Below are 22,989 nucleotides of genomic sequence, written 5' to 3' on the forward strand. Positions count from 1 at the left end.
GTACACTAAAACCATGCAAACACCTAAGAACTTAAGACTTTGTCTCATTCACTCTTATTCCAAAGTTCAACTGTAATGTCACCATGGAATTTTTCATATAAAAAGATTTAAATGTGCAAATTTAAAAGAAAACCCGCCCTTCTCCATCCAAGGTTTAATGCCTTCCCTTTCCCTCTCTACGCTGCATCACTCACACATTTTCCTAATTTGTTCCCGTCTTTCTCTCAGTCCCACACGCACTGTATCTTTAAAATCCCTATTCAAGTCCAAGTAAAACTGAAAGAATAACAACAAACATACAAGATCAGGTTCAAGCCCAGCTCCAAAACTAAAACCAGTTAAATAATCGCTCCGTAGCCTTGTGCCTTCATCACCTTTTAAAACCTCTGTTAGTCTGCCTTTCCTCATGTGGGTGCTGTGAGCATCCAAGCAAGAATTAAGACAAGATGTCCGTAACACAGGGCTGACGCTCAGCCAATGAATCCAAGTTCCCCTTGCTGCTATCATCACCTCTGCAGCCCCCATTCCAGGCGAGTCTCACACCTACTGTATGCGCTCTACTGAGTGGGGAAGCACAGCCACCAGTGGCAGAGATATAACTGGCAGAACAACCCGCAAAGCCATTTGTCACTGTTCTTGAAAGACAGGGGTGGGGGTCCTTTTCCTCAAAAGCTTAACTGTTCCTTTGACAACCTTTAAAAAACCTAATTATATTTTTTTTATTCCTAAAAAGAAACAAATTCAACTTTTTCCTTTGTTTTTCATTATGTTAAGTATTTTTAAAGCAAGACATATTTAAAGATCTAACGTGTTCTTTTCTAAAAAGTGCCACTAACAAATAATAATAAGAGAGTGTAAGGCAATGTCGTATCATGGCGTACTTTCTCAATTCCAAGGTATTTAAAACTTCACCGATTTGGGGCACATTCTTGTTGCTTCTGTTTTTAATCTTCTGAGTTAAAGGAAGCACAATGTTAACTGTATGCTACAGCTGATCTAACATTAGTGTGCATATAAACGTTTCTTACCAAATTATGCTTTTTTAGTGGAAGAAAATAATAATAATGGCAGAAAGAAAACATCAGTGCGTAGCAAGTAAGAAGTTCAGTGTAGAAACACAATTGCAGAAAAAGCCAGTGATTATCTTCACCAACACAATTGTTAATCCTGAAGGGGGAAAAAGGAAAGAAACAACATTTTAAACTTTAGTAAGACATTCATTTTCTGATCAGTGAGACCAAAGATAAGCTCATATACTTCACATACACTTAATTTCTCAGAAATGTGCTAAAGCTGCTCACCTAAAAGCCAACTATACAAAACCAGAAGCACAGCATCTTACACTTTAAAGCATTTTATACTCTAGGAAGGAAGTCCACATACGTACCACCTGCCTTCAACTCTCAACCACACGATGAGGCAGACAAGGCAGATGGCAGGAGTCTCCTGTGTCTCTGGTACGGAAACAAATACAGGGGAGCGCAGGCACCCGCCAGGGCACGCAGTGGGAAGAGAAAGGGGCCAAGAGAGGGAGCAGAAACCACCCTCGTCCAGGAGTGTGCTGTGGGAGTGGAGAAAACCTGAATGTTTTCAAGTAAAACAGCTTCAGCTTGGCCACTCCGAAATATTTGCTGAGTATTCACGGTTTTTCTTGTTTTTTTTTAAAAAAAACCTAGGCCTGGTAGCTAAAAATAAAATGTATTCCAAACTACTAACAAATACTTATAGCTACACTTCCAACAACACAAGAGTGAAGTCTCACTAGAAAACAGATTGTTACAATCCCAGTACTTTCAAGGGTAATTTAAGATGAGTATTTCACTGTTCTAAACTTACTGTGCTCAAGTTTTCAATGTATTGTAAAGCTCCAGCAGAAAATTCTATCTCAAAATTACCTTGCATAAATATTTTCACTTCAAAATAGTACTATACTCCCACTGTGGGACAAAATGTATAGTAGGTTTTAATCCTAGCTTAAATTGGTGTTAAGATGTATCATTAATCTCTGTTTTAAAATCAAATATAACTGGGTGTGGTGGTACACACATGTAATCACAGCACTCAGGAGGCTGAGGCAGGAGTATTGCCACAAGTTCCAGCCTGGACTACATAGTGAGTTCAAGAGTTGAGATCCTGTCTCAAAAAAAAAGGAAAGAAAAAAGGAAAAAGGTAAAATTGCAAGGGCAACCTGAAGGAATAGTTGCAAATTAAGTACATGTGATTTATAAACAAGAAAATACACAATGTTTTGTTATCTGCAGGCAGGGCTATAGGTGAAGTGACCTTAAGAATGCACTCAAAAATACTTTTTAAAGAGCTGTTGCTTAAAAGATGACATCCTTGTCCCATCCTTCCTATGCCCGAGAAGTTTGAAAAGCTGTTGTGATCACAGCTTTCCTAACCAGAGAAAGCACTAAGGTACTTAATCAATATATGAGCCCTTTTTTAAACATTTCAGCTCCTTAGAAATGTGATCAAAAAGAAAAACAGAAAACACAGGCAATCTGAGAACTGGCTTCCAAATCTAAAGATGCTAGGCAGTTAAATAAAGGTAATTTCTGAAAACATCAAAAATTATCTCTGCTTCTAGCTTGTACTGTACATTTCTCTCCTCTGACCTTTTCAGCAATGCTCTATTAGGGAATTAAATCACAAAAAGTCTGAATTCTACAGGGTATAAAAAAAAATATGGTACATGCCTACATAAAAAGTTTCAAGACTGGGGCTGGGGATTTAGCTCAGCGGCAAAGTGCCTGCCTGGCAAGCGCAAGGTCATGAGTTCAGTTCCCGGTACCGGACAAAAACCAAAAACCAAAAACCAAAAAAAAAAAAAAAAGAAACAAAAAAAGTTTCAAGACTTTCTTATGCTAAAAGACACACTGCCATTAATCCCCCTCAGGAGATTTCCCAGGCTTTGAACACAATGAATCACCCATCATCGCCTCCACTGTCTGAGGGAGTTCCGGAAGCCTCTTTCTGTGAGTGTCTTTAATTGTCCTTTCATGGCTGCCTCAGTATCCTAAATCAATTCAAAATGTTTGCAGCCATTTCTGTCAAATAAAAACATTACTATCTATGTCTTCATCTACCTACTGACCAGATCTGGCACCATGTGACTTCTAGCTCTTCATGACCATGAAAGATCAATGTTTTGAAAGGATCGGGACAGGGAGGCCGCCACAACAGGGTAACAAAAGACACTCACACAAGAGGACGTCCAGAACTGCCTCAGAAAGTGGCAAGAACGATGGGATCAGTGTTTAAGGAAGGCACAGCACAGTATCTCACAGGGTATTAATGGAATGTGGCTTTCACTGTAATAATTTTTTAAAACTTAAAACATTTACCATATTTTTCAATCACACTACATATAGAGACTCCTTTTCACTCGTTTCCAATCTTTTGGTCTTTTTTTCTTTTGGTACCAGGAGTCAAACTCAGGACCTTACACTTGCCAGGCAGGTGCTTGTGCTGCTGAGCTACATCCTCGGCCCCTTTAGCTCTTTTTTAATTCCCCTCTTCCTGCTACCAACACTCTAAAAGTTAACTGAACCTATAGAAGCGATAAGCCTAGAAACAAGGAAATCACCCCAGTGTTAGAAGTTAGGTGGCACACCTTTATTTGGTCACCAACAAGCTAGTCTTTCTCTCTTAAAAGTAAGCATCACTAGTCTCTACATTTCTGAGCAGATTTTTTTCAACCTTTAAACTATGCATTCTTTTGCATGGAAGCACCAATATCCAATTGTACTGTGAACATTTACCGTATTTTTAGTTCATCAGAAATACTACCACAAAAAGTGCTTAGAAGTGTGCTCACCACTTACCTGAACAGCTTTTTAAAACCTATTATTGCCATGATTGCAGACATCATGGAGATTTAGATAGTCACTTGGGAATTAATCTGTCTTAATAAGGTACATCTTTTGAATGCTGTATGTCATGTACTATCTTGTTGATACATTTAGAATACTATTAAAATATTAATACAGTAACAAAGCATTTTTCTCTAAAATATTCTCATATTTTCTAATCTAATTTAATCTGAGTACAAGAAAATTATCTTCTATTATAATAGTATACACTAAGAACCAAATTTCCACTAAAAGTCTGTTAATCGGTAATGTCATCAAAGTAAGTTACGGGAACAAGGGAAACACTAAATTGAATAGCATTTATTAGGCAAAGGTAGATTCTACTCTTCAGTTAAAGAAACACAGTTATAAACCAAACTGCTGTTCAGTTAACTTCATACATGCACACATGCATGTACAGACATAAATATATATATAGATATATTTATAAAGTGTTATACTATACCAGTTTAAATATTTATACAAATCCAATTCTAGAAAAACAGAACTGAATATAATGTCTTTGTTTTGTGACCATTTTGAAATGAAATATGATACAGAATTCTCACAGCGTTTTCAAAAATTCTATTTTTCAACTGAGGATTTTCCTTAAATATTACAAGAGAGCCCCCTATTGACCAAAAATGTTGGCAGTGCAACAGAAACAGCTAATTACACTTAACACACATACAACATGCACAAAACGTTAATCCCTATGTCAGTACACGATACTGTAAAAGGTTCACAGAATAGAAGGGGTGACCAGGGTACCTGCAATGTGTTGTTCTTTATTTGAACAAGGAAGGGAGAGTACAAACACTGGGGTGCGCAGGGCTTATGATGATAAGGAGTAACAGCAGCTACTTAAGTACTTCCTACACATCAGATACTGTGCCCCACGTTTGCTCACCGGCTCATTTCGCACATGCACCTTAGGCTTTTTGTATAATTTAGTGCACATTAATTACAGTTTTCTGCTCATGTATCTCCTTATTAGCAACAACCAACTGCCTGTGGAAAAAGGACTTTGTGGATTGACAGATATCTACAATCAAATAAAGGTATCCTTACTAAAAGATGTTCTCACACTGACTAATGTTAATATAACTGTGTTGAAGCCCACTAACCCTGAGCTCCCCTTCCAGCTCCTGCCCTAGAAGCAGATCGCTCTGTTCTTACCATGGACAGTGGTGGTCCATCCTCCTCACGCAGTGGCCGCAGCGGCTGCAGTGATGGGAGCGCTTCGGCCGCATCAGGTTACACTTGTTACATAATTCCCAGAGCTCCCGTTCTAGAGAAGGACATTAAAATCCATTTAACGAAGAAAGATGAACAAGGTTGAAATGCAGTGACAACGGTTTACAAGGTTTTAGAGGAAGTCTTCAATATATATCTCTAACATATTTTTCTAAGTCTCTGGTGTAAATCTGCCATAATGTAGTTGCTCTATCTATGCCTATTTTGTATATTTCTAATTTTAAACATTCAGTCAAGGTACAGGATAAAAAACAGTATACTTGTGTTTTGAAAATATTGTGAGAATATACGAAAATCTAACAACAAAACCTTAATGTCCACCCAAATTATTTTATTGATAGCATTTTACTTAGACAAGTTAATTTATAGAAACTTTATTAACTAAAAGCACTAAAAAAAAAAAAAAAAAAAAAAGAATGTGAAGTCCTGGTTTGAGTGGACTAAGAATTTGAAATCAATCCCATAAACTCATAAGGCAAACATACATGGCAAAACCCTACCGCCCGACAAATATCATTTCTTTTTGTTTGTTTGGTTTTGGTTTTTTTTTTTCCAGTATCGGGAATCAAACTCACAACCTTGTGCTTGCCAGGCAGGTGCTGTGCTGCTGAGCTAAATCCCCAGCCCTAATATCATTTCTCTAAGCCAGTGATGGTGAACCTTCCAGAGTTCTCAATGATACAAAGAGCCCACTGAAGCACATGTGTCATATACATTTGCCACCATGGCACCTAAATCATTTCATTTTTCTAATGCCAATGGATTAATTTGGGACTGTGTATAGGAGCAGATTGGAGAAGGAGGTCATAGAAATTTCGAAGGCAGCCGAACAGTTTCAGTAATGAAGGTTAGAAGAACAGCAAAATATGATGCAATAAAGGGGTTCTTAAAAAAAAAAAAAAAAAAACCCTGCCCTCCCAGCAAATAGCAATTTTCTCTGACATATATTAACAGAGAACACCAGTAAGCTCTTGTGCTAAAAACATGTGATTTGCACAAAGAGAAAAAAAGCATTAGTTTTTATCATAAGTTACTCTGATCAGCTCCATAAAAACTGTAAGAGTCATCTTTTAAGTCAAGAAAATTGCCTCTTACTATATTAAATGTATCCTCAATATTTGTTGTAATGGAATTTTACTTTAATAAAATTATGAAAAGTTTGAAAATTTCGTTTTATGTTTACACTATTTATATTTATGTTTACACTATTTACACGCATTTATGTTTACACTATTCCCCCACCTCACTTAAAAGTATGGGCATAGTATTAAAGCTTAACTTAGATACAGTTAAGCTAGTACAGGTATTTAACTGTAAGTCAAATGGAAGCTCATTTAATTGTTAACATATTACAACATCACAAGCGTATCATTTTTTCCCACTTAGTTCAATGCTCCCAAAAATTCCAATATTAAAACTTGAAATTTACACACAGCAAAGAATATAGTCAGGAAGGAGATTCTGTGAACCAATTCTAATGAACCAGTTTTCACAACAGGCAACATAAAAACTTAATATTTAAAAATCAATGCTTTAAAACAAATACAGTGTTTTCTTCCCAGTATTTTCTGAGAAATCAACATATACTATTCTAGACAACAAATTTTTTCATACCTAAAATGCTGTCTCTTCAGAAGAGACAGCATTTGGCTACAGTCGGAAAAAGCCTGAATTCTGTGCTCTAGACCAGTCTGGCAAACTAGTCTGCAGGCAAATCCAGCTCATTTGCTTTTGTATGACCCATGAGCTAAGGGTCGTTTTTATAACTTTAAATGATTTAGAAAATTAAAATAGTAACTGGTGACATGTAGAGTCATATGAAATTCAAACTTCAGCGTCCAAACACAGAGTTTTACTTGCTACCTATTCACTCCCTTACATACTGTCTCTGGTTGCTTTTGTGCTACAAGGGCAGAGCCGAGCTGTGACAGAGACCATACAGCCCCCACAAAGCTGAAAGTATTTACTACTGGACCTGGAGAGTGAGGTCTATAGTCTGGACCTATAATCTGGACCTCGCTGATCTACATTTCGGACTACAAATTTGCTTATAAAGAAATAGTTGAGATACTCCTTTGGCTAAACTGATGACACTAAAGAAGCATCTGAAATGAGAAAGACCTCTATAAACTCAGTTTCACACACATGCACAAGTACGCACACTCTATGTGATCAGAGAAGAAACAAATTACTATCATAAAACTCCAGAATTGTAATTAAAGTATCATCTACAATGCTCTTGCTTTGTGTAGGAGAAAAACTCACTCACTTTAACCTTGCCCATATATATATATAAGGTACTTCTTAATCTTTGCCATTTTGTTCTTTGGCATTTACTAATGTCAAAATAGGATCTCAGTGACTGATACATTCTGTTGTCTGATGATTACCTACAAGATTTCTGTACAGCCAGCTAATAATATAAATAAAACTCTACTTCAATTGATGATGTGTGAGTTGCAGAAAAGTTCAAAGCCAATAGAGAACCCTTTTTACAGGGAGAGAAAAAACAAAACAAAGATAAAAAGATTCTCCGTAAGTGACTGAGGCTGTGCCATGTAAGTAAACAGCACGACATTTACTAATGTCATTTTTACTAGTGCTGTAGGTGCCTGAGTGAATATAAAGCAATGTTTGGTTTGGTGGGCTTTGGTTTATCTCAGAAAGCATGGAATCATTTTCTATTTGCGTCTTTTTTTCACTAGTTCATGACTGCAGACCACAGCGACTGCATTTGTTGTAGGGAACTGGTACCCTCACACGCAGTGACACATCTCAGTTCTTTTTCCCCCTCCCTCCATCCCTCTTTTATTTTACCAGCATCAGATTCATTTATCCTGAGTCATTATAAAGTTAATTCTCATACATACAGATTACCAACCAGACTAATACACCCAAAAAGCAGGCACACACATCTGTCTTTTACAAGACTCTTCATCTTACAGGCCCTCTCTCAATTATCATATTTTAAATCATGAAGTTGTTTGGGGAAAAAACTTGACTTGAAACTACCAAAATCTGTACAAGGTTTGGCTCCTACATAGACTCCATGACATAAATGACCATCAACATAGGAAAGCAAATGTCAGTAACATCAGAGGAGAGAATAAGCTACGACCCTGACCGTAACAGCACATGCACTTACGGTCTAGGGTAAAACTTTCAGGGACAGCATCGAAACCAAAAACTTGGGACACTTTGCCCTGCAGTGTTATTTCAAAAAAATGGCTCTTTGGATGACAAGAAGAGTCAAAGGTGCTAAAGTTTGATGATACGAATGCTTTAATGCTGACTTTGGTGACGGTTGCACAAGTGTACAAATATACCAAAAGCCATTAAATCACACATTTTAAAGGAATTTACACTCAAAAACTGATTAAGAGTTTGAATAAGATCACTTCATAAAACATGACAGTAATAAAAATGGTATTTCTAAAGGTAAGGCGTTGGTTTATTGAAAGGAACAGTTAATGCCTAATTGATCTATCTTGTACGCCTCCATCTGGTAATCTGAACAACGACTTTGAAGATAACACTATGCAATATAACAATCATTGTTAATTTCCTATCATCGTGTTTTGAAAAATTGTATCATTTTTATTGTTTTTTATTCTCTTTAAAATAAATTTTAAAAACAAAGTTAAGGCATTTTATATTTGTTATATCAAATATTCATGTAAATAATCTGAACATTACAATCAGACATGTAACAATTTCATTAGGTTATTTCCTCTACACACCTAAAAGTTTTTAAAAGCAAATTCTGGAAATTTCTCATAGGAATATACCCATATATTCAACATGTTTCACATTCAACAGGTCTCATGGATACTAAAATTACTCTTAAAAAGAATAAAAGAAAGGTAAATAAAGTATTTCAGAGTAATTCAATTAAAAATGGTGAGAATTAAAAAGCATTAAGGCTAAAGCCTTGCTGAAGAACTCAACTATATGAAATTGGTCAACCTTCAAACATTCCTGAATAAATGTCACCATTATATAGCTTTAACTCTTTCATCATACTGTTATTTTTCACTGTTAAGTTTTGTATTGTTTTTACTAAGTTAGAACCATATTATAAAATAATCAGATAGCCAGCACCAAAAATAGATAATCTCAATTTTTCCCAGAATCATAGCAAAAGAGCTAAAATTATTAATCTCTACATACCAGTAGGCCCAAGATAAAACAACAGAGACAACACTCTGGGCTTCAACCAGCTGTGTAACACCACAGCTGTGTACCCTAGCATGTATAATCCATGCTACTGAGTATCCACCTCACCTACCTCAGTTATCAGGAGGATCAGCCCACCTATCCCAACTACCAGGAGGATCATGTGATATGAGACTGCCAAGAAATTTGGAAACATCCAAATATAATAAATAAATGTATTTTTTTCCAACTGATTAATAGGGAAGTTTCTTGGACTCAAGGAAGAGAAATAAACCAACGGGGGACAAGATAAAATACAGACATCCAAAACATCACCAGGACGGCACGAGGTTCTTCAATACTAAGACTCTATACTCTAAAGATAATGCAGTAGTTTCATGGACCCAATTAAGCCTGTAAAATGCTTGTTTTGTACTCACATTTTATAAACGTGAATTAATCGTTGACTTTTGTAAATGTGTGTGGTGCTGAACAGTAAACCCAAACTCTTTTTCAATGACAGAATTCCTCTTAAAAATTGGGATTCCCTGTTGAAATGGTTTGGATGTTATCTATCCCCATCACAAGGGTCTGTGTGTGGGGAGCTGGGTCCTCAATGTGTGATGTGGAAGCTGACACATCTTTAGGAGGCAGCACGTGGAGGCCCCTCTTGGGTTACTGCCACACTGTCTTTGGAAGGGAAGAGCACTACTTTCCTGGAGAGGGAGCTCCGGAGAGTCCTGCCCCAGGCTCTCTCCAGCTTCTTGTGTGGCAATGCAGTTTCTCATTCCCACAGGTCCTCCTGCCTTTGAAATCACTATTACACGACACAGCCAAAAGAGCTCTCATGCAGGCATCATTCTTGAACCTCCAGAACTGTGAGTTAAAGGAAACTCTCCTTCAGAAATAGCCTACCTTAAATGTACTGCTACTGTGACACAAAACACAGAAAATTAGACCAAGTAAAGTCATTACTGTAATAGTCCACCTCAAAATGTGGACTGGTTTTGGAACTAGGATTTTGGCAGAGTTTGGAAAAATTTGAAAAGGAAGCTAGAAAACGCCTAGAATGCTATAAGCAGAATCTTATGGGCAACTCTGGTAAGGACACTGAAGAGGATTAGGACTAGCAAAATAGTCCTAGATGGAATGAGAATTCTACCAGAAAGGAGACTAAAGCCCTGCCAGAGCATGTACCATGTCATTTGGACTTTCATCCACAATTGTAATGTAAATATACCTTTTTTGTATAAAGTGAGCCTGCCTCAGGTATTTCGTAACAGCAACAAAAACCTCCTTCCAAAGTTTAAGATCTAACAATCTAAGTGTATTATAATTCCTCAGGAGCAGACTCGCATGCTCCTCCTGTTAAAGACAGGTATGTGTCCCTTCAGTATGAAAACCTGGCCCCTTTTACTAACTGGTGTGTCTGGTACCTATAGTCATTTGAGTTTATCAGAAATGAGCTCCAAGTTTTAAAGAATGATGCTTTGTTCTGGGTTACTGTATTGTAATATTGAAGTAAACAGCACATTTATACAACATGTTGGAGAAGTTCTGGTGATGCCAGCTGGGAAAAGGAATTCCCTGTACAGATCGCTGAGTGCCATCCTCCTTTGTGTCTCCACTGCAAAACACACACTAACTATATAAGTAACCAGTAACTTCTACAGGTTAGTAAAAACTAAATATTAAATATAGTAGTAACGAATTTCTATAGCTACATAAACATTAGTGTAATCCTATCTGATCTCTAAATTTGCAAGGCCAAGTGACTCCAAAAGTGATGGGTCTCAAAAACATAAAATCAGGATGTATAGGAAGTTCTGTAAGTGACCTGGCACTTAATCTCATCACATAAGGAATTACTGCATTAGTTTCCAAACTTTGCTGCACACTGGAATTATTTAGAATCTTGTGAAACAAGTAATACCCATGCCTATATCCATATATTCTGATTAAATTAACATTAAAATTAATTCTGACTAAATCAGACATTGAAATTTTTAAGACGCTTTCCAGGTAATTCTATCATGCATTCAGGTTGGAAGCCACTAAATTACTATAAAAAGTACTGGTTCTACCATGTACTGCAAAGACACGTACAAGTGTCTTGCTAGAATAAAATGCAGAGTTCTCAAAGATTATAGAGCAAAAATTCAAAAAATGCGACTCAGGATAAATAAGTTTATACATTATCTGGTAATGCATACACATAATAATCAACACATTTTCATTCATCTTTGTGGTCTGAATGGATATGCAACAAGATGATCAAGTTACCTTTAAATAACACTAGAGTAAAAGGTTTTCAATTTTTCACTGGATTGTTAGAATTTGGAGAATTAGAGGTAATACTGTCCATACTACTATAAATATTCACTCCAAGAAATATACTTGCGATATCTTGAGGTTAATGGCACCAACAAGAAAATTTCCTTTGCAAATAGAAATGGAATTTCTCAGCCAGCCAAGGTGTCACATGACTATAATCTCAGCTACCTGGGAGGCTGAACAGGAGGATTAAAGGGCAGTCTCTCTCAACAATTTAGGAATACCCTGTCTCAAAATAATATTTTTAAAAGGCCCTGAAATAGAGCTCAGTAGTAGAGCACCCCTGGGTTCAATACCTAAAACTGCCCCATCAAAAAAGAATGAAAAGTATCTTGCATAAGTATATTCCAATCAAAAATATCTGCTGCACTTCTAAGAGGCAGAAACTGCTGGACACCAGGGTTACAGCACTGAACAAAGAAAATGAAACAAAAATCCACAGCCTCACGCAGCTTAGATATGGACAGCAATGTACAACTGTGGAGTGGACAGAGGGAGACAAACGTAAGCAACTGGGAAGGACAGCCAGGCAGTGAAGGAGACACTGAGGGGCCAGGGGGCAATTATAACGGAGAAATCTGGGAAGAAATACGAGAACTTAAAAGGGGTGTTAAAAACAAGCGGTGTTAAATGACATACAACATATACTAACGCAATAAGATATATTAACAAAGATCATAATTCTCCATCAGCAAAACTCAGAAATCCAAAGAATACCGTACCTCCATGTGGAATCTTAGGGTTCTCAGGGAGTCGTCCTGGGTCAGTTATGGAGGCCCTCACTAAGGCAACCAGACAAAATATAGCAATGCCGTAGAATACTTCAAAACAAATTAAATAAATTACTCACTTACCCTTTAAAGCACTTTATCAACAAGCACAGTTAGTTTAAAAAGTATTTTATCTAACATCATGAGGATAAATAATTTTCAAAAAATTTAATGACTCATTTTATTCACCAAAAAATACAATTTTAAATATTATTTGATAGAGTAGTAACTGATAAGCTTGCTACAAATCAGGTTCTTTATTAACAGTGATTCTCTACCAACAATGGTATAAATGTATGAGTTCCCCTTTAAGTACATGTACTACATCTGAAAGGATTAACACAGTATTTAATAAGTATTCTGCAGGTAAACCTTTACATTAACTCTATCTTCAAATTACTCAGAATTAGTGATACTTAATTGCCTTTTGATGTATCTTAAGAATCTCTAAAATAAAAAAGTAAACTTCTGAATTTTAAAATAAGCAGAAAATATAACAGTGAAAAAAAAAAGATTCAGTCACCATAATTTCACATTTAAAATTGAAAGGAAGTATTCTGTTGAGTGAATAAAAAACAAGACGTTGTAAAAGCAATAATCTGAGTGCTCATCAGAACTGACTGCACAGGTTGATCAGTTTTATCATTTTTAAAACAAAGATAATATTTCTCATAGCTCTTGTGAAACCAAAATGAGGTAAAGCATGTGAAAAGTGTAAATGCTATGTATATATATCATTTGGATGTGATTTTTAAAATCATAACCCAGTCATTATCAATGGACTGAGTAGAAAACAATTATCCAGACATTTAAAGTGCTTTCACAACCAGTGATTTTCATATCATGAAATCACATTTCCTAGCAATATATACCAACAATCTCCATTCTTACAACTTTCAAATTTGCAATTAAATATAGAAAGAAACATTAAAATCATACACATAAATTGCCACTACTATGGCAGTTTTTTCTTCAGCAAAATAGTCTTTATATATTCTGCAGAGTTAGATGAATATGGAAAGGGCATTTTGATCTAATTTTGCAAATACATAAAGGTTATTTTTTAAAACTTCCATATTTTAGTAAATGACAATACTGATAACACAACTAAAATAATAAGTACATTAAAGGAAGGTTATCACAGAAAGAGCACTACATTTCAAAAGCATTCACAATGAGAAAAATCTTAAGGAAACAAAGATCTAGAAACTTACTTATTATTAGTATGCCAGGAATATGTCCTTCTTCATAGTGTGGAAAGAGGACGATTTTGGGAATTAAAATAATATTGTACAACCAGACAAAGACAATCAAACCCATGCAGCACCAACCATGTGGGTCAACAACAAAGTGAATCCGGAGACCCATTTTACAGTCCTATGAGTACCTGGCAAACACCCAAGGAAAGACAACCCTAAGAAAGAAAAAAGAAAAAAATTACTAACGTAGAAAAGTCTTATTTGACTAAAAACTGTATTTCTGGAAAGTACAAAATTAGTTTTCTTTGTAAATATTCTTATGACAATAAACATAGAAAAACAAAAACTTCAGAATACTCAAATTTCACTAATTTCACTGAAATTAAATAATTTAATTTCAATTTTTCATTATAAATTTATATTAAAAGTACAAACTGGCATTATCTGCTGAAATTAAAACACATTTTTCCTTAACCCAACAATTCCATGTGTACACTCAAAGGACATGAGTATATATAGTCACCAAAACACATGTAAAAATTTTAGCGGCTTTAACCGTAAGAACAATCGACGGTCACACAAGTCAAAGTCCTGGTATCTTGGACTGGAAGAAGTACATATTAACTGAAAAGGAGCTTCAACAAACCCTGAAAGGCTAGCGACACTCTGCATCTTCAGCTGGATCGTACCCTGTGGGCATGTGCACATGCAAACATTCCCTGAGCTGTGGACCTCAGACCTGTATGCTTTAGTTTAATCTTAAATCATAATAAAATATTGCAAAGAAGATTTTGAAAAGTAAAAAGGGCTAACCGTATCAAAATTCATGGAATAAAGCCCAATTAATCTCATTGCTCTTAACTCAAGAAGTTAAATGTTTTTTTTTTTCAGCTGAACACTAACAATCCACCAATAGATCTCCAAAAGAGACAAAGAGTTAAGATACTTCCACACATATGATATGAGTAAAGTGACTTTAAAAATATATCCATACTTTAGTAGATACAACTTTAAAAGCTTACACAATATTTATATGGTCTAGGGAGCACCTTTTACACAGAAAATAAGGTATATTAATAAAGACAATGATTCTCATCCCTGCAAGCAAATTAGAATCCACTAAGAAGGTTTCAAAAATACAGTCACAGACACCATTCCAGATCTACTGAATTCTTCAAAATGACCCAAAACCAATGAAACCCTTGAAAACACTCTACAGGTGCTGATACAGCTGTTAGTTAGGAGCCGCTACGGAATCTCACTCAGATGTCAACGTTACAGCTTGGGCTGGACCTAGCTCAGAGCCTCCACTATATACAAGTCACTTGCTAGATCCTACAGATACAAATGTGAATAAAACACTGCCTTTACTTAGGAAACTAACAATCTAGTGGGGCAAAAGTCATTTAAAAAGCCTTCAGTCTAATAGGTGAAGTCCCAGATTTGTGGACAAGTTGCGGATGAGGGCATAGTAGATGGGAACGAAGTATACAAACTGTCATCGCAAATCATAAACCTTTTTGGGAATAGTGACTGGGCAGACATAAGGGACTACATCATGTAGGACATAAAGATGTGCAGTTAGAATGTGAATTCATCCCTATGCACACGAAAGCTACCAACACAAGGGGTTAACATGAGAAGATTTGCACTTTCCCTAACTTTCTGGAGCTCTGGTGTAGAGGATAAAGACAGTTGAAGAAAATACAAAAACCAAAGTACATTTTAGAGCAGGGACCAACAGCAATAGAATCAATCCAGTCAGTCCTCCTAACTGATTCTACGCTAGGAGTTACACAGGAAAGTGAAGAATGACCCCTAGATTTCCAACTGTCATTCTAAGAATAATCTGCTTTCAACTGAAGAGCCACATGGCACCATCCTCATAGGCCTTGCCAATGCTCACCAAAGTGATAAAGCTATCAAAAGAAAGAAAGAAAGCAAAGCTAACAGTTAATTTTAAAGAAACACCCTTCCTCTCATTCCTAAAAACAGCAAACAGTGGGGCAAGAGAAGGAGGAGGAGGGAGAGAAAGGACAAGGGGGAGAGGAGGAACAGGAAGAAGACAGAGAGGAGGTGGAAGAGGAAGAGGACGAACAACTCAAATGCAGTAACATCCAGTGGTTTAAGCCAGATAGAGTCCAAATTAGTACTTCTGTATCAGAAATCTAAACTATGAAAAGTGCCAGGCCTTTCGAAAGTAAAAACTGAACTTCACTACCTTTCAGTTAGTAAATTAAAAGACAGCTCAGTATCATTAAAGTGAGGAAAGTCAGGATAAAACATCCTATGTAATTTACTAGGTATCATTTTAAAACTAAAGTAGCTCAAACAGAAAAGGTAGTATTTGTAGAGCTAAAAAGAAACATTGTGAACAATGTTAAATTGTTACAGCCTAGCCAACTATCAAATGCAGAAGAAATGACAGAAACTTTCTTAACATGCTCACTATTATTAACTTCATGTACCTTCCTTTTAATGTGTCAGTTCTATTCAGTACGAAAAGAAAAAGTGAATTCCAATAATTACACAGCGTACAGTAACTTTTATTAACATTAGAAACAGAAGAGCACATACTCCAGCAAAATAAGGAGGATAACTATCAAATATTCAGTTTTTCAACTCTTCCCTCTACCAAAAATTAACATTTCTATTATCACTAAGAGATCTCTTGCAACAGAAAATATTACATAGTAAAAAGTATCATTTAAAATGTGCCTAGCTTTCCTGAATGTCAACATACAGACATGACAAACTCTAAAAGAACAGACATACTCAAAGAAAAGTAAGCATAAGGTAAAAATAAATAAAACTACAAACAAGTAAGATGTTGAATATTTGAAATAAATACCTCATCAGTAAAAGTTAGTGCCACATAACCTTTGCAATAGGGTTGTAGAATGTAAAGCAGTGGTCTTCCATGAGCTCCAAATCAGATCACAATCACGAATATGTAACTGGCACAGATGTCAGGATCTCTCCACTCAGCTAGTATCTACCAGGCTACCAGGCACGGCTTATGGCTGAACAGAAACTATTACACATCCTAAGCAACAACCAAACTGAACACAGTGCTGCTGTTTCATCTTAAGGGCGGCATTTATAAAATACTTTCATTGGCCAGAGATTCCAACATATTAATTTATATATTAAGTGGTGCGCTCGTAACTTTGATGTGACTACTAGACATACTGGTACTTCAACATTTTTTAAGATTGCCATCTGGTAACTATACTCGAGTGCAGTGACTAACTTCATAATTATGTAAATTACTACAGCACAGACTATTTTTAAAGAAATTATAATTCAAGTCTAATAAACTATATTGAGTAAATATGTGTGATGACCAAATTATTCTGATGGTATGCTACCTTTCCCTATTCCCTTCTCAGGCAACTATATCTTACCACATTATCTTTTCAGGAAGAATACTCAAGTCACTATGAAATAAAAATAACAGAAAACTACCACATGATAGAAAACTGTAACATCAGAATACAGGTTTTAGAACATCATAAAGACTAGACAAAATAATTAGCCAGACATCTAGCCACATGTTTGTTCCTAAGCTTAGTTTCATATGATACTCCACCTCAACCAATGTAGTTTTATTACTGTCCAATAAATCTAAAACAATATATTCCATCATTCATACCTATCTGAAATGTGCCTACCACTCTGCTTATTCTAGTTAAATTCAGCTCATAATTCAAGACCCATCTGACTCTCACTCTCTATATGAAATTTTTCTTGAGGCCTCAATTCACAGATATTTCTTCCTCTTCTAAGTTTCAATAGGAAGCAAAACTACTAGACAAAAATAGCAACTGGTTCTAACACTTGGAAGGAGGATGATCTTGACAACCAAGAGCCCAAAAGCCATGTTTGACCACATTAACAATTAACATCTGTGAGCCCAGAACCACCAAAAACAAAGTTAAAAGAAGAAAAAAACATCCTTGGAAAAAGTAGAGCATAAAACTTATAAGAGACACATAAAAATAGATACATGCAGAAGCAATTCACAAATAGAAAAAAATCCAATGGCTAATCATTACTGATTAGGAAAACATGAAACAACTAGATATATTTTGTATCTACTAGACTGAAAAACAATATTGAGAGGGCATAGGGAAAGGGTGATCTCATATATTACCAATGTGTACGTAAGGAAAACCAATAGAACCATTTGGGGGTGGTAAAACCTTTTTATCCAGCAATTTTCCTTTTAGTAATACCTACAGAAGGACTCATGAGAGTGTTAAAACACATACACATACAATGATGTACAAGGATACAGCACTTATTGTAATCAGGGAAACATGACACAAATTAAATGTCCATGTACAAGAGGGCAATGATTAAGTTCTAATATATCAATAGTATAGACAATTTGTAAGCTACTACAATTTAGGAAGAAAAAGAATAAAATGGAAAAAAGGGAGGTGGATCTGCATACGATTAACCTATAACGTACTACTGAGTGAATAAGAAAGTCATATAGGCAAAATCTATGAGTGGGCGTAGGAATCTTAGTGGTATTCTGGAGAGACGGGGACAGAGACGGACTTGGCAGGGGCAATGAGGGAACTTTTCTGCTACTAAAGATCTGTATCTTGATATCGAGTTGAGTTATAAAAGTGTGGAGAACTTTTATAACTCAGGAAGTATACAATCAAGTTTGGTACATTCCATGATATGTAAATTAACTCAAAAAACTGTAAGTCAACATCGGACTCCTGTTAATGATATGTATACTGAAGTTGGCGTGTGTGTGTGTGTGTGTGTGTGTGTGTGTGTGTGTGTGTGTTGCAGGAATATGCTGATATCTGCAATTCACTTTGAAACAGATCCAAAAAAAAAGTAGATGGCTGGACAGAGAGAAAGATGAAAATGTCATGAAGGTCAGTAAAACATTAGCTATAAAATCTAAATGATGGGTAATCAGATATTACACTATAAAACTGACTTACATACTTCTGTTTGAAACTTCAAATTTCAAAATCAAATGTTGGGGGAAGCAAGGTATAGAATGGTTTGAATAACGTATCTTGTTAGAAAAAAGTAATATATAAGGAACTTCTGCATGTGCACAAAAAAAAATGCCTGGAAGAAAACATAGCAACCAGATTGCTAACAGCGGTCATTTCTGGACTGATGCAGGAAAATAGTGGGGATTCATATATTATTTATATATTTATGTGTTTTTCTAAGTGTATCAACAAATATGCATAATTTTAAATCCTTTTCAACCAACTGCAAAGCAGAAACAGCATAAAGGGACACTGATAACCTTACAAACAAAATGCATAATTTGAGCCTGTCTTTGTTATTATGTATTAGGTGATTTTAAAATTTGTTAAAATGCCATGCAGAAAGATAACCTATAAAGCCATGTAAGATTTACAATTTAAAACAATATTTCTAAAATTTGTATTACTTGCATATTATTTTTCCCACTGGAAAAAAAGGCTTACTTAAAACTGTTTAGTTAAAATGAATATAAAAACATAAATTAACTCATTTACTAACAATTAACAGCATCTAACCATTAGACTTCATAAAAAGGATATATAAAGGATACTGAGCCACATAAATCACAAATATAGTCTCGTGTAAAATCAAATGCAAACTTACCAACTGCAAATTCACCAAGATGTGCTGCGATTTTTCTGGTTCTTGCATTTAGAAGTTTTATCTCGATTCATTCTTTATTAAATTACATCCCACCAAATGGACCTCTCTTCAGTAACAGTTCTCCATGAGAACCTATTAATGGTTTAACAAATAATAATCTCTCATAAAGATAAAAACTGTAAACAGCTAAACATACTAACTGTGAAAATGTTAATTAAAAATACTTTAAATTCAGAAAAAGAAAAGGTGAGTCAGCACCTGAGTCTGTGCTTTGGTATCCTATCTGTTCCCCCAGAGTTTGTGATCGATTACCATTATACATGAAAGTTCTCTCTTCTGAAATCATCCAATCCCCACAAAATCAAATAAACATTATGCATCCAGCATCTGTGTACACAAACGTCCTTGACCACAAATCACAAAGTAACAATAGACTGAGATCACTAACGTGACACATGCAAGGTAATGTCTGTCAAGATGTAGGCTAGAAGTACTTAATTACAATTGATAAACAGAAAATAAAGTTTCAAGTAGAAGTTTCAAACTACTATTTGCCTACATGCCCATCAACAGATGAAAGAAAATGTAGAATATATACACATGGTGGAACTGTATTCAACCATAAAGAAAAATGAATTCAGGTCATCTGCAGGAAAAAGATGGATCCTGAGACCATAACGTTAAGTGCAACAAGTCAGGCACAGGAGTTGAACGTTCCACTGTTTCTCTTATGTGAGGAATACAAAATATAAATACATTAAAGTTCGAACAAAAGAGAGACGGTAGAAAACAGGATGGCAGACTTTCCGAAGAGGGGAAAGCAGATCAGGGAAAATGGGAAGAGAGGGGAGGGAGGAGGAGTAAGACACAGAAAATGATCAAGACATGGTATGTACGTGCCAGTTCCCCAAAATGAGGTCTCAGTGTAAAATGCTTTAGGAAAAAAAAGCTGTCCTCCTACAATTAAACCACCAAAAGTCAACCACAGAAGTTAATTTCTGCAGTACAAATTTAAAAGTAGTAACACTGTAAAGAAGTTTACACAAAATATACCAATTCACTACTTTATTAATCCAACCAACATTTACTTACTATATATTATTCTTGGGCACATTACCCTCAAGAGAAACAGACTAGTAAAAGAGACAAGATTAATACGATGTAAGACATTCTAAGACAGCAAGGGGTCAAGAATGCATTTCATATAGTAAGGACATGAGTTCACAGAATTTTCTCCAGATACTGTGTACTGGACTACAGTAGAACCACCTTATTTCTTATGCTAAACTGTCATCAGAAAAAGACTCCCAGAGACAAGGAAGCCTGTGAGTTAGACAGAAGAAAATCAGAGGCTCTTCTGACCAAAAGAAAAATAAGCAAAGGTATAAAAGCAGGCAGAGAAAATGTGTAAGCAGAAACGACTAGAATCATTGTATATGGAAGAATGGCGTAATGTATGCCAAACTCTTGACCACGATCAACTCTAAAAAATAAATTTTGTGACATTGGTACACATATGAATAACTGAAAATTCTCCCTTTACTACACAGGATGCACTGTGATACTGTTATTCTACCTACATTAATACAAATATGTAATACTAGTCACAGCTTACTGAGCTCATGATGCACAGGCAGAAAGCAACCCTCACACTGAAACACACCGTGAAGCCATGGACTTCACCCTGAACGCAGTGGAAAACCACTGAAGGACTTTTAGGGAGCAAATTCCAGGATCAAATCTGCATTTGGGGAAGTACAGCAACAATCTAAAGATTGGCTTGGGGTGGAATTAACGCACTGAGACCACTCACATGTAACAATCTAGACCGAGTGTCACCCAGGTGAGAAATGCGGAGGGAACATGGTGCACATCCACAAAACCCTAACTTAGAGGGTGAGTGTGAGTGTGTGAGTGACAATTAGGACAGAAATAATGAAAAAGGACAGATCCAAGAGAATTTAATGAAGAAAATTTAAAGGCCCTACCTAGTGGTCAACTGATAACAAAAAGCACAGCAGAGAGTGGTTTCCAACTTTTGGGCTTGAGGACCAAGTGGAGGGTGGTAGCATTCTTCAGGAAGGAAACAAAAAAGTTATAAACTGGTTAAGCGTACTGCTTACCACCCTAAGAACAAATGACATTACTACTGAAGATGTGAGAATTACATCTAAATAATCACTGTGACATTTCCATTCCCTCTTATAAACTTAGGGAAACAAAAAATAAACCAAAAAAAAAAAATCACCTATATTTCCTCCCAGGGTCAATTTTTCTATGATTCAAGATCATCAGATTGTGAAATGTCACTTCTTTCTACGGGAAGGTTTTAACGTAATTAAATTGGTCTCCTTGACTGCAGGTTGCTTCTTAAGCAGGAAATACATTATGACAAGGTTAAGGACTTGCTACCCCCAAAATGAATGAATTCTATTTTCCCAGAAAAAAAAAATTCAAACAGAATTAAATGTGACACAACAGAATGTTCTGAAATACAGCCAAAGGCAGTAATGCTGCTAAGGTAACGACTCCAGTTTGTCTTCCTGATGACAGTAGTTTCTGTCAGTGATATTGTTAAGTAATACCACAAGCCAATCATCAATGAGTCAAATCTGAGTCACTCGCTGGCTTAAAATCGAGAAAAATCTCACTCTACATTTACAGTTACTAGAGCTATACTGCAGACATAGCATCTGAAAAACTACTTCAGGCTAGATCAGCACCACCACCATTACCAGATAATGAAATTATATAAAAGTAATGTTAGGGTCAAAACTCCAAAAAAAATAGCGGGGTATGCCTGGTGCATGCCTAAAATCCCAGCACTCAAGTAACTGAGGCAGGAAGATGGCCTCCAGTTCCAGGCCAGCCCAGGCTACACAGTCAATTCAAAGCCAACCTGAACTACACAGCAAGACTCTTGTCTCAAAAACAAAAACAAACAACAAAAGGACACAAAAAAAAAATCCTCCAAAAAAGTTTTCGATAACAATATCCCAAAGTTTTAGAACTACAAGATGCCATTAATCATTTTTAACACTGCCATGTCTGAAAAAAATACGATCGACAATTTATAGGTTAAGTTTTCAAACACACACACACACAAAGATTCTCTCCAGTGGCCAAGAGAAAATGGATATTATTATATGAAAATACTGTACATGAAACTTAAAACATTGTTATAGCCAAAAGTTAATGTAGAAAACAAAGATGTATCTTTAAACATGTTTATAAAGGTTGTCATCTGATTATATTCTACTCTGAAAACTGGCTAATCATGAGTTTACCTAAAATATCAGGCTCTAGCTACCTGTAATAATTTGCCAATGAGGAAATTCAAGTTCTAAAATATCACACAGATACTCAATTTATTATCAAGAGCAGGAAATATTGTGCATATGTTATAAATAAAGAGCCATATTTCCATTCTTACTCCCTTTCCAAGGTAAGATCTGGCCAACTGTAAAATGGGGACAAGAATCTCAATTTATAGGGCTGAAAACTGACACTACAATAAGAAGCTGCCTGGCAAAGAAGCAGCATCTCTAAGACGGTAACTTTAAAGGGGGGTGGGGAAGAGGAAGAGGAAGAGAGGAAACTTCAGTTTTACTTCTAGTTTTAGGAACTGAAAAGTGAAAAGTGCTCCTGCGTTATCACTAAAAGTAGTGAGTCAATACCCCAACTGTCTCCTACTCTCCTACTTGCAATAGTAAGTCAAGTCTGTGAACTAGTTAACAAAGGGAGGAAAACTTCAGCTATCCTATGCTATAAACACATAGAGAA

At 35.9% G+C, this 22,989-nt stretch overlaps 1 protein-coding gene across 1 annotated transcript in view; it reads right to left on the reverse strand.

The window, feature by feature from the left end:
• The window catches only part of Zdhhc21 (zinc finger, DHHC-type containing 21), a 58,858-nt gene extending 37,503 nt beyond the window's left edge, over positions 1–21,355 (reverse strand). Inside the window, exons 1-6 of the mRNA XM_005388697.2 lie at positions 21,195–21,355; positions 19,207–19,338; positions 13,585–13,784; positions 12,323–12,421; positions 5,034–5,145; positions 1,029–1,167 (exon numbers count right to left, since the gene is read on the reverse strand). Of these exons, the coding sequence (XP_005388754.1) occupies positions 1,029–1,167; positions 5,034–5,145; positions 12,323–12,421; positions 13,585–13,738 (504 nt within the window). The 5' untranslated portion in view covers positions 13,739–13,784; positions 19,207–19,338; positions 21,195–21,355. The remainder of the gene's footprint in view (positions 1–1,028; positions 1,168–5,033; positions 5,146–12,322; positions 12,422–13,584; positions 13,785–19,206; positions 19,339–21,194) is intronic.
• Positions 21,356–22,989: the final 1,634 nt, after the last annotated feature.

The sequence above is a fragment of the Chinchilla lanigera genome, unplaced genomic scaffold, assembly GCF_000276665.1.
Source record: "Chinchilla lanigera isolate Chin_1 unplaced genomic scaffold, ChiLan1.0 scaffold00033, whole genome shotgun sequence".
NCBI lineage: Eukaryota > Metazoa > Chordata > Mammalia > Rodentia > Chinchillidae > Chinchilla > Chinchilla lanigera.